Source organism: Eubalaena glacialis, chromosome 16 (assembly GCF_028564815.1).
Source record: "Eubalaena glacialis isolate mEubGla1 chromosome 16, mEubGla1.1.hap2.+ XY, whole genome shotgun sequence".
Taxonomy (NCBI): Eukaryota; Metazoa; Chordata; class Mammalia; order Artiodactyla; family Balaenidae; genus Eubalaena; species Eubalaena glacialis.
Window position 1 is genome coordinate 14,497,559 of NC_083731.1, and position 12,878 is coordinate 14,510,436.

General features: G+C 42.9%; 1 protein-coding gene across 4 annotated transcripts in view; it reads left to right on the top strand.

Annotated features, from left to right (window-relative positions):
* The window catches only part of DZIP1 (DAZ interacting zinc finger protein 1), a 53,154-nt gene that overhangs the window by 21,957 nt on the left and 18,319 nt on the right, over nucleotides 1-12,878 (top strand). For all 4 annotated transcript variants that reach the window (XM_061171208.1, XM_061171209.1, XM_061171210.1 and 1 more), the window contains 4 exons: nucleotides 5,886-6,026; nucleotides 6,474-6,522; nucleotides 8,007-8,063; nucleotides 10,359-10,415. In XM_061171208.1, the coding sequence (XP_061027191.1) occupies nucleotides 5,886-6,026; nucleotides 6,474-6,522; nucleotides 8,007-8,063; nucleotides 10,359-10,415 (304 nt within the window). The remainder of the gene's footprint in view (nucleotides 1-5,885; nucleotides 6,027-6,473; nucleotides 6,523-8,006; nucleotides 8,064-10,358; nucleotides 10,416-12,878) is intronic.

The following is a 12,878-nucleotide window of genomic DNA, read 5'->3' on the forward strand; positions in this document are numbered from 1 at the left end:
GCATTTGTTCCCAGAGGTGTCTTTCTTTTGGTTGGTGGCATCCCAGCCCACTCAGATGCACTCCCTCATCCCCAGTTCCAGGCTATTGGCAGGTCATGTCGAGTATCTCATATCCACGTCTTCTGGACATTTCTGTTGCTTCCATCCTCCACTGAGCTCCCACCATTTCTAAAAGGGCCCAGTAACTGGTTTCCCAATTCCAACCTTTTCCTCTTGTAATCTGCTCTCTGCAGAGCAGCCAGAATTATCTGGCTGTCGGCCACCACTGTAGCTTCATCCTGATGCCCTCTCTGAACCTACTCTTTTTAACTACAGTGGCCTTCTGGTAATTTGTAGAACATGTGGCCTTTTTCTCCTTTTACACATGGTTTTCGCTGCTGGGAGGTCCTTCCACTTGTTCTTATTTATTTATTTATTTTTTTATACAGCAGGTTCTTATTAGTCATCAATTTTATACACATCAGTGTATACATGTCAATCCCAATCGCCCAATTCATCCCACCCTCCCACCCTTCCGCCGCTTTCCCCCCTTGGTGTCCATACGTTCGTTCTCTACATCTGTGTCTCAATTTCTGCTCTGCAAACCGGTTCATCTGTACCATTTTTCCAGGTTCCACATATATGCATTTATATACGATATTTGTTTTCCTCTTTGTAACTTACTTCACTCTGTATGACAGTCTCTAGATCCATCCACGTCTCAACAAATGACCCAATTTCGTTCCTTTTTAGGGCTGAGTCATATTCCATTGTATATATGTACCACATCTTCTTTATCCATTCGTCTGTTGATGGGCATTTAGGTTGCTTCCGTGACCTGGCTATTGTAAACAGTGCTGCAATGAACATTGGGGTGCATGTGTCTTTTTGAATTATGGTTTTCTCTGGGTATATGCCCAGTAGTGGGATTGCTAGATCATATGGTAATTCTATTTTTAGTTTTTTAAGGAACCTCTATACTGTTTCCATTTGTTCGTTATGTGGCTGTCTCCTTCCCCTCTGATTTGGTTTTCTCTGCTGGGTAGCAAATTACCACAGATTTATTATCTCACAGTTTCCATGGGATAGGAGTCCAGGCACAGCTTGGCTGGGTTGTCTGCTCGGGGTCTCACAAGCTGCATTCAAGGTGTCAGCTGAGCTGTGGTCTCCTCTGGGGCTCCGGGGCCCCTCCCAAGCCCGTTCAGATGATTGGCGATGTGCAGTTCCTTATGGTTAGCCATGGGAGTGAGACCCTCAGCTCCGCAGTTCACAGGCTGGCTGTGACTTCTTCAAGGCCAGTAGGAGAGCATCTCTCCTGCCTTCATTCTCCTCCTTCAAGAGACCTGAAGTCACCCCAAGACCACTCCATCCAGGGAGGTGGTCCCCTCCCTTTATTATCCTCATTGCCTCACAAGTGTAGCTCTCAACACTGTTTTCAATAGTTTGTTTACTTGTTTATTGTCTGTCTCTTCAACCAGATCACTAGCCCTGTGAGGGAAGGGCTCTGTTTACTCCTCCGTTGTATTCTCAGCATCTGATAATGTGTCTAAAATGTGGTTGGTGCTTATTAAATATTTGCTGAATGAATGCAGAAGGTCGATAGGTGGCCAACAAGGGGATCGCACAGCCTTTTTGTGTGTGGATGGGGAGATGCTGACTGTACAGTTCAGAAGAACAGGGTGGAAAGAGCTGTGTGTCGGTGTGACATGACATTTGAACCAGGTCCTCTTAACCTCAGGGCCTGCTTGTCTGCCTCGCTGCCTTGCTCACCTTTCATGCTTTAGGCACTTAGCCAGGTGAGGAGGGGAACAGCCAGTGACAACTTAGAGGAGTTGCTTTTCTGTAAGAATGTTGACTCTTTCCTTTGAGATGCTCTAAGGCAGTAGTTCCTAACCAGGGGCATCCTTTAGAATGACCCGAGGCTCTTCCAAAATACAGGTGTCCAGCTCTACCCGCTGAAGGTCTGATTCAGTAGGTAAGTCTGCGACATGCAGAGTTTGGAAAAAACAACAGGAAGAACACCACCAAACTCCAGACGATTGTGTTTTGGATCCATGGTTTGAACCACGGCTCTTACAATTTGAAGTTCTATTTTTATTTTTGAGGGTATTCTTAGAGCATTGGGGTTTAGGGACAGAATTCAGGCTTCCTTATTAATAGGGGGTGATTTTAGTCCTCGTTCCTTTAAGCCTCTTGTGTTCCAGGCAACTGTGGGAATTTAAGTTGCCTTCTGGCTGGAATACAGTGTACAGTGTAAGTTGTAGAGGTTTACACTTGGCCACTGTGGGTGGTGATAGAGAGGAAGACCGACTGCCAGTGGTCTGGAGGAAGGAGAGGCCTGACCTGGTTCTGTGTGAGTGAGGTGCCTCACCCCACGTGCTGGGAGCGTGGAGTTTTTGTGCCACCGCCAGGCTACGCTGCTCCCTTGTCTGTTGGTTTTGCTTGTTCAGAAGCTGCTTGCTTCTTCCTTCATTTCTCTTAAACCCTAACAGAGAGGCAGATTCAATAAGGTTTAGTAATCTGTGCCTGAGACCAAACTATTAATTATTCCACATGATTGGTGCCTCCTGTTCCTACAATGCACATATTGTATTTCTCTGTTTAAGGGAAGTTGCGTTTGCCAACTTTTTATTGCTTTACCTAGATTCTTGGCGGTCTTTTTTTGGTTTTGTTTTTAAATAACATTGGTAGGAGTTCAAAGGGAACCACAGATAAATGATGGCATGCCCTTTTCCACCCAACAGAAGACTCTTAGAGCTTGGGAGGTTGTAGAATGGTCACGCAGTGAAAGGAGAGGAGGATGGGGTAATGTGGCTGGTAGAGAAAAAAGTGTAAAACTTGAAATGGTAGAAGCTCACAAGAAATGAGCTCCAGGGCCACAAGCCTTTTGAAATAATTTCTGGCTATCTCTTTCTTGGACTATCACATTTTCTGGTCAATTCTCAATTCCAGTATCAAAATGATGCCATCCCTTAGTTTTTCGTACGTACCCTTTCTGCTTGGGCCCTGCAGTGAGCCCCCATATTGTTGATTCTCAGCCTCCACCCAGAGCCCTGTACATTTTTATTGGCTTATCCTTCTGTTTTCCAACTCCAGATTTCCCAAACTGCTTTTGGGGGTACTCTTCCAGTAGTCTGTAAAAATGTGGGGGAGGTTCCTGACAGTATCCTCCTGGGGGGGGAGATTCTTGGCATCCACTGGGGATATGTAGGGTTCTTTTTAGTCCTTACTCAGGAAACCCTTTTAACTTGGTTCAACCTATTGTTTGTCTGGCCTCATGTGAGCACAGAGCACTTCAGAGGGAAGACCCTGCAGTGTATGGATTGAGAGCGTTAACTTTTTGTTGTTATTTTATTGTTTTTCTGTTCAGTGTAAATGGATTATTTTTAGAGTAATTTTACGTTCACAGCAACGTTGAGGAGAAAATACACAGCGTTCCCAAGTACCCCCTGCCCACCCCGTATGCACAGCCTCCGCCATTATCAACATCCTGCACCAGAGTGGTACATTGGTTACAATTGATGAACCTACACTGACATGCCATTATCCACCAAAGTCCACAGTTTACATTAGGGTTCCCTCTTGAGTTGTACATTCTATGGATTATGGACAAGTGTATAGTGACATGCAGCCATCATTATGGTCTCATACAGAATACTTGCACTGACCTAAAAATCCTCTGTGCTCTGCCTGTTCATCCCTCCCTCCCTCCCCTCAACCCCTGATTCTTTTTACTGGCTCCATAATTTTGCCTTTTTCAGAATGTCATATAGTTGGAATCATACAGTATGTAGCCTTTTCAGATTGGCTTCTTTCACTCAACAGTAGGCATTTAAGGTTCCTCCAAGTCTTTTCATGGTTTGGTAGTTCATTTCTTTATAATGTTGAATAACATTCCATTGTTAGTATGGACCACAGCTTATTTATCTCTTCACCTACTGAAGGACACCTTGGTTGCTTCCAGGTTTTGGCAGTTATGAATAAAGCTGCTATAAACATCCGTGTGCAGTTTTCGTGTGCACGTAGGTTTTTGGCTCCTTTGGGTAAATGCCAAGGAGTACAGTTGCTGGATGGTTTGGTAAAGTATGTTTAGTTTTGTAAGAAACTGCCAAACTGTCTTCCAAATGGCTGTACCGTTTTGCATTCCCACCAGCAATGGATGAGAGTTCTTGCTACTCCACATCCTCGTCAGCATTTGATATTGGCAAGCTCTGGATTTTGGCCATTCTGATAGGTACATTTTTGTTACTTTTTGATTTGGCGATTTCTTTTTTTTTTTTTTTAATTTATTTTATTTTTATTTATTTTTGGCTGTGTTGGATCTTCGTTGCTGTGCGCGGGCTTTCTCTAGTTGCGGCAAGCGGGGGCTACTCTTCGATGCGGCGAGCGGGCTTCTCATTGCGGTGGCTTCTCTTGTTGCGGAGCACGGGCTCTAGGTGCACGGGCTTCAGTAATTGTGGCTCATGGGCTCTAGAGCACAAGCTCAGTAGTTTTGGCGCACAGGCTTAGTTGCTCTGCAGCATGTGGGATCTTCCCGGACCAGGGCTCCAACTCGTGTCCCCTGCATTGGCAGGTGGATTCTCAACCACTGCACCACCAGGGAAGCCCGCAAGTACAATTCATTAATATGTTTCATGACATAGACACTAAGTTTGAAAGCGTTGACTTTGAAGACAGGAAAGTTCAAGTCTGGGCTCTTCCCCCTCAAGTTGTCTGCGTTTGGGTCATCTACTTACCTCTCTAGACTTGAGTTTCCCCATCTGAACAACGAGGTCAAAACTTGGATCCATGAGGCTGTGGTGTGGATTCAACAAGATGAAATGCTTAACGCAGCCTCTACACGTGTTGAGTGTCTGTTAAAAAAAACCTCGCTGGTTAGGAAATGCTGCTCCAGGCACTCTCTGTGCTCCTCTCAGACACAGTTACCCCTGTTTATTTGACCTGCACATCCCTGTCTCTGTTTCCAGGCCGTAGGCTTGGAATGTCCTTAGTGCCATTTACCAAGGGTTTTTTCTCTTCTGTTTAAGCAACTTCCAAAGTTGCTTTAAGAATGTTTCCTTAAATTATTGAAAACAAATTCTTCTTGAATTCTTGTCCAGTATTTGATCTTCCCTGAGGTTAAGTCTCAAAAGATGAATCTGTGCCTCTTTGGATCTGTCTGTTATCTGCTTCTCTTCCTTCTGTTCCCTCCCTCCCTCCCCCTCCCCCCTCCCCCTCCCCCTCCCTCCCTCCCCCTCCCCTCCCCCCTCCCCTCCCCCTCCCTCCCCCTCCCTCCCCTCCCCCTCCCTCCCCCTCCCTCCCCTCCCCCCTCCCCCTCCCTCCCTCCCCTCCCCCCTCCCCCTCCCTCCCTCCCCTCCCCCTCCCTCCCCTCCCTCCCATCCCTCCCCCCTTCCTCCCTCCCTCCCTTCCTCTTTTCCTCTACCCCCAACCCCCTCCACCTCCCATTTCTCAGTAAATATTTATTGAGAACCTGCTAAGAGCCAGAGACCGTGCTAGTTGCTGGGCATATAAAATAATTCAGGTGGGCTCTCCGCCCCAGGGAGTGCACTTTCCAGCTGGGATGATGCATGTGGATGTGTGAGAACAGTACTGTGTGGGGTTGGAGCTGCTCTGAGGGAGAAGCCTTGATCCTTATCCTTGCTCGTCCCTGTGTGATTTCATTTAACGGCTCAGGTTCCCTCCGCTGTTCACATCATCGGTGTTGGCTTTCTTGGGCCATGAGCTCCCTGGGAACAGAGATGAAGCCCCTTGTATAGCCAGGGCCTTCATACACAGTGATCAGAGAGTTACTCAGTGTGTAGATAACATAGGTCAGCAAGAAGGTACGGCATGTATATCCAAACTGCCGAAAGGAGGAATTTACATGCAGTTTGCAGATGAATGCCTTTCTTCATTGGTTTTTCCAGCTCCTGTCACATATAGAGAAACTTCGAACCTCCATGATAGATGATCTAAATGCAAGTAATGTATTCTACAAGAAAAGGATAGAAGAGCTAGGGCAGAGGCTCCAGGAACAGAATGAGCTGATCGTCACTCAGAGACAACAGGTATTTTGGAGTGTCTATTGGCACCGTTTTTACGTAAACAGTGCAGTTTATCTAAGAACATGTGTTTTTATTTTAGAGCACTTGTAAGTTGGATAAGATAAAGAAGATAGAATATTTTTTTCCCTGTGGTTGTTTGTATAAGTAAATAAAATAATTTTTAAAGGTATTTTAAAATACCGTAGAGCAATCAGATGTATTCAATTAGAATTCAGAATAAATGTGAAGGTAGCTAAAATTTCTTTTGGTAATTCCTTACCAAAAGAAGCAGCTGAATCCAAATGCTGCTTTTATAAAACGTTTGCCTCCATGTCATTAAAGTCCACATGTCCTGTGTCTTTGGAGGATTTAGTGAAAAGGTTCATTTACTGAGTACGGTATCTGTCCATTATCCAGTATGTCCCTGTCTAGTTCAAACATGGATCACTGAAAGACTGTTCTTCTTTGCAGATTAAAGAGTTTACCAGTAAACCATTAAACAGTGTCAGTGAACCCAGAGGTAAGTGGACCAGGATTCCAGCGCTGGAGGCAAGGTGGGCCTCCCTAACCGTGTGCTGGACTTCAGAAGAATGTTGGGCCGTGATGGTTCATGAGTGCTAAGATGTGCTAAGTTGTGCTAACCACAACCCAGAGAGCTGAAGAATTTTAAATACCTAAACTGTCATAGAATGGTCTCGTATCCTTTTTATCAGAATATCGTTATGCACATAATACGTGCTTAGTAACTGTACCTCTGGATGGATGTGCAATAAGATGCCTTATGATTAAAAGTACAGAGTCTGGGGGCAGACCGGGTTCAATTCCCATCTGGCACTATGCAGCTTTGTGAGCCTCTGCCCCAGTTTCCTCAGCTCTAAAGCTGGAATATTAGTAGTAATTACATCATAGGCTTGTTACAAGGATGAAATGGGAGAACATGTATAAAGAGCACCTGTTAAACACTCATGAGTGTTGGCTGCCGTTATTAATATTAAACTCTTAATTATCCTGAAGTGCTATAGAGGCTTGCTGCATGATTCTGCATGGTGGTAGGCTGGGGTTAAGGGTTTGTTCTAAGTATAGTGGGGAGATATACAACCTACTGATGGTAGCAGTGATAGCCATCCATCTCCGTATCATTCAAGAGCTAGTCTAGAAGGGGGGCTGGGAGCCAGAAGTGCAGGGTCTCCCAACACAGTGTAAAGCTTGCCTTTTGCCTGGTTTTCTTCCGAGTGATCCCAGTCTTGGTTCCTGTACATCTCAGGTTATTAAGGCATCTTTGTTTACTTGAGGGATGCCAACTGGGGATTGATAATGGGTGTATGAGCTGGGTTTCCTCCCTGTTTCTGGGGGCCATGGGAGATACGGGCATATCTCGGAAATATTGCAGGTTCAGTTCCAGACCACTGCAATAAAGCCAATAATCACAATAAAGTGACTCACAAATTTTTTTGGTTTCCCAGTGCATAATAAAAGTTATGTTTATACTATACTGTAGTGTATTAAGTGTACAATAGCATTATGTCTAAAAAAATACACATACCTTTATTAAAAAATACTGTATTGCTAAAAATGCCAACCATCACCTGACAACGCAGGGTTGCCACAAACCTTCAATTGGTAAAAAATGCAGCATCTTCGAAATACAATAAAGTGCAGTAAAATGAGGTATGCCTGTACATTGACCTACACACTTGTTTCCCTCGTTTTGAGATAAAGGTTTGGGAAGGGTGGTGGTTCCCTATAACTTCTCTTGGAATAGTAAGAGTTCAGGTAGTGAAGAATAACTGTATAATTACTTAGACAGCATACATATTTGAAAAATAATTTTAGAAAAAAGTTAGCTTTAAAAGATGTATGTTAAACATCTTTTTTGGGTGAGTCACTATATGTTGGTAAATTTCATTTTTTTTTTGGGGGGGGGAAATATTAGGATATGCACTAGCAAAATATAACCCATAGCTTGTGATTTTTGTTATTAATTTTTTTTTGTTGTTATTTCAGGGAATCCTTTAACCTGGCAAACTTTTGAATCTAAGCCAACTACCGCAACTGTACCTAGTAAGTTTCTATAATAGGCTCAGGGTTCTAAAGATATTTTTAAAGTGCTAAACCCATACATAACTTCTACTTAACTATTTTTAGAGACATTTCTTTGAACATCAGTGTGTTTGGAGATTATATAATGATGTATTTTGGTTCCCAGATTTGACCTAGTTCTAAAACCCAATATTGTAAATATCCGTGTGATTTTGTGGTGATTTGGGTTAGCCATACATATTACCTTACTATTACCTTATTACCTTACCTATTACCTTATTCGCCTAATAAAGGAACAACTAAAAGTTCTTCGGCGTCGCTGCAGTTTGTACTCTTGGATTTCCCAAGGTCATACACTGTGACCACATGACTGTGTGTGGTGGCCGCCACATTTTGGCATCACTGAGACCCGGTGCTGCAGGGTTTGACGCGATGGTCCCACCACTCACTTGAAGTCAGCTCAGCACAGCTGTCTTCTGGAGCTGTCAGGATTTGACCAGAATCCAAAAAGACATAATCTGTACAGTTCAAAATGGACAGATTGTTTTCTTAATAATAAATAGTTGAAATATTTTTGTTTCCATTCAAGAAAGCATGTGTACAGGATCTGAATAACGGGGGAGAGGGCCTGCACCGAGGCTGGGCACTGAGCAACCATTCATACGGGCCCAGGCCTTGTGATGATGAAAGGACACTGATGAACGTGTTTGGGAATTTGGCACAATTGACTGGAAAGGGCTAATTGTTTTAACTGCTCAGCTGCTTCTTGAGGCCTCTTGGTGTTGCTTCTGGAAGCTGAAGAGGTTGAGAGGTGCTCAGGAGGAGAGGGTAGTTTAAGTGCCAGGAGTAGAGCTGAGGGGAGAACAGAAGCCTTTCAGAGAAGTATGGAAATTTAAAAGACACTCAATTATTATTGTTTATATTTTAATTATACTTAGCACAATATTGGAACAATAATGTGTTCCAATAAAACTTTATTTACAAAAACAGGTAGGGGCTGGTATGTCCCACAGGTTGTAGTTTACCAAACCTGGATCTAGATTAGCAAGTTGCAAATGGGTTTGAAGGCCATATTTCCAGAATTGTTAGCAGTTTACCCACAGTTAGGAGTTGAACACTTTCACACTAGCCATTGTAAAGACAAAATTGTATAGGGTAGCTGAAGTTTGTGGCCAGTATTTTTTAGAATAGGATTAGAATTAAAGATCTATTCTAATAAGCTAGGGAAAGAGTCAGTAAACTAATAGATAAATAAATAAGTAGTTGAGAGAGGAACTTCAGATAGGAATTGTCAAATATTGGAAGTGAGGCTGTAGAATCTAATTTTCTGAGATATTTTGAAGTACAGGGTGTTCAGTCTTACTTGAATCAGGTATACTCCTCTCTGAAGGCTGTGGCTGAATTAATGCCTTCTCACGGTGTCTTCCAGCCCAGTGATTGGTGTAGTTTTTAAATTGGTTTATTGTACATGAATATTCATAGCAGCATTATTCATAATAGCTAAAAAGTGGAAACAACCGAAATGTCCATCAACTAATGAATAGATAAATAAAACCTTATCTGTCCATACAATGGAACGTTATTTGGCCATAAAAATACATGCTGATGCTGACACATGCTACAACGTGGATGAACCTTGAAAACATGATGCTAAGTTAAAGAAGCTGATTACAGAGGACCACATATTTAATTGTATGATTCCATTTATATGAAAGGACCAGAATAGGCAAATCCATAGAGACAGAAAGTAGATCAGTGGTTGCCAGGGGCTGGGGGGAGGGAGAGATGGGGCTAATAGATACGGGTATTTTGGGGAGGTGTACATGTGGTGAGAATGTTCAAGAATTAGATAGTGGTTACGGTTGTACAACTCTGTGACTGTATTTTTTTAAATTTAATTGAAGTAAAGTTGACTTACAGTGTTGTGTTTAATTTCTGCTGTACAGCAAAGTTACTCAGTTATACATAAATATTCTTTTTCATATTCTTTTCCATTATGGATTATCACAGCGTATTGGATATAGTTCCCTGTGCTATACAGTACGACCTTGTTGTTTATCCATCCTATATATAATAGTTTGCCTCTTTGACTATGTTAAAACCCACTGAATTGTATATTTTAAGAGGGTGAATTATATTTCAATAGGCTATTATTTAGAAATTGGTTTAGGTTAGTTGGTAATATCTTTGTCTTTTGTCCCTCCATCGTCTGTACGTATCTTGACTAATTTGACGAATATTTGGTTATCATCATGTTCAGGTGTTGACGCTATAATTACAGAACGCTGTGAGCTTTTTCTTTTTATGCTTTTTCAGTGAATGTCCCAGCCCCACAGACTTTGGATGCTAAGTCAAGTCTAACAATGGCACATGGTAAGTTTCAGCAAAGCTTCAGCGTTTTATGTACAGTTTCCACCCTGAGTTAGGTAACTTATTAACTGAAAGTGCTTCTGTGTGGGGTAATTATGCAAACAAAACATTTTGGTGAATGCAAAACAGTTAATAAAACTGCAGTCTTCCTATGTAATGTTACTGTGAACTGATCATACCCACAAGTCATAAAGTATAAAATGTATCTATTGCTGGGCTCACAGGTACAGATTTTAACTCTGGGTAGTACTTGGATCATTTATGATATTTGGGGGAAAGTAGTAGGTACTGGGTAAGAGGATGACTTTCTACTAGACCAGCCAACCGGCACATGCCACAGGGCATATGTGACTGTTTTTATAACTTTCAATTTGGCAGCAAGTCACCTTTTTTAAACAAACAGTTTCAGTGATTGGTTGGAAAAAAGCTAGAAAAGACATGTGATGGAAACCAAAAGAAAAAAGTAGGAACCACTGGATGAAACTGCTGCCAGGATCCAGTTCTTGGACCAGGCCACAGACTGATAATTGTTATTAACATCCGGTAGACAGGGTGAATATTTATAGACATGTTTTATTTTTATACAACTAAGGTGCTAACAGTTTTTATAGTATCTTTTTAATATATTGTTTTCCTATGGTCTGCTGTATATTAGATGAATTAAGATGGGAGGGGGACCACCTTTTTCCTGTCTTACCTACAAATGCTTCTGGAATCTAATGATTACTTCATTCCACTTTTCTTTTTAGCCTTTTAGTTAGGACTTAAATCCATGGTCAGTCGAGTTGGACTTTTTTGTCTTCATAAATATTTTGGTCCATATATCATGGCGTTTTGTAATTATCCTTTTTACTCACTGACTGACTCATGAAGTGTTTATTGCCCCTTATTTTTATCCTAAGATCATTTCAGGTGGATCGGTTCCCTTTGGCATGTGTTTATAATACGTAATGCATAAATTCTTCACATATTGGATGTTATTATTTACAAGTGTTTAGAACATGCAGGGTTTTTTCCTTTGAACCAGTAACAGAGATAAAATGTATGTATGACCTATAGAAACTTTCTTTAATATTGAATATATGAGAAAATTATCTCTGGCAGTTATTCTCTATTCATTTTATTTATGTCAGGTCTAAAGTCTCTCTGTTGCCTCCTTTTTTAAGGTTGATTTTTTTCCACTCTTTTTTAGATTCTGTTCCCATATAGGTCCATTACAGAGTATTGAATAGAGTTCCGTGTGCTGTTCAGTAGTAGGGTTGATTTTCATAAGGCATTGCTGGCTACTTCTTTTTTGTACCTCAACACGTGTTTTAGTTTCTTTCGTTTCCCACCTTGTTCTTGTTAGCCTCCTATCTGGCATTACACGAGGGCCATATTTTCTTCGTTTTATATTTTTGGTACCCGATAAAGGCCGCACACAGTAGGCATGCAATGCTCTCTGGGGCTGATTCCAGGGTCCTGACAAATCTGTCAGTCCTAGAGCACTGCGTTCTGTCTGGACCCTGGCCTGAATCAGCCATGCCCCCTTGCTGGCATCTGTTGGGATTGAAATGCTCGTTTTAAATGCCAGCCAGACCTGGCACGAGGCCCACAGCCCTTGGATTGGGATCAAAGCTGATTTGTAATCATCTCAACGGGCAGGAGCAGAGGAGGAGGCTTGGTGGCGGCCCACTGCCTGGCCACCCCCAGCTGTGGCAGCTTCCCCAGGTGCTGGGGGGCAGGGGCACAGGGAGCGTGGGTCACGTATCGCACAGCATTAATTAGCCCAACTTCCTCTCTGTCTTTCCTTTTGTTCTATCTCAAAGCTTGATGAGGTCCTTTACCATGAAAAATCTCATGATTACTCACCGGCTAAGGTTGGGTTCCCTGAGACGCAGACTCTGGGCTGGAGGTTTGCGGGTGCTATTTGGGCAGCGCTCTCAGACAACACCTGTGAGAGAAGCAGGGTTGGACGTTAAAGGGATGTTGATCCCAGATGCAGCTGCAGCGAAGGCCTCAGCAGGTCTGACCAGGAGCTTTAGAGCTGGGATGGGCACTTTGGAATTTTCCTGGATTGAGGCCATCAGATATAAGACATGGGTTGCCCCAGGGAGGGGGCATGCTCCTTTCAGCTGACACAAAGCAAAAAGTAGGAGCAAAAGGTGGCAGGAAATCACTGGATGTGAGTTATTGGTGCAGACGAATTGTTTGGCTGCGCATAGAGTATGCAAAAGAGATTTGAGGGACAGGCTTGTTGAGGTTGTTCGTGGCAACCACTGAGTGCTGGGCTGAAGCTGTTTGGGTCGTCCTGGTGGGATTTTGTAGCTGCTGAAGGTTCTGAGGCTGAGCATGGCAGGATTGGAGAGCTGGGCTGCAGGAAGCTTAGCCTGACCGATGCGTTCAAAGACCCTGAGCTGGGAGATCAGTTGGGTATGTTAGAAATAGTCTAAGAGAGTCCTCACCTAGGAATCGGGTTGTGGTGAT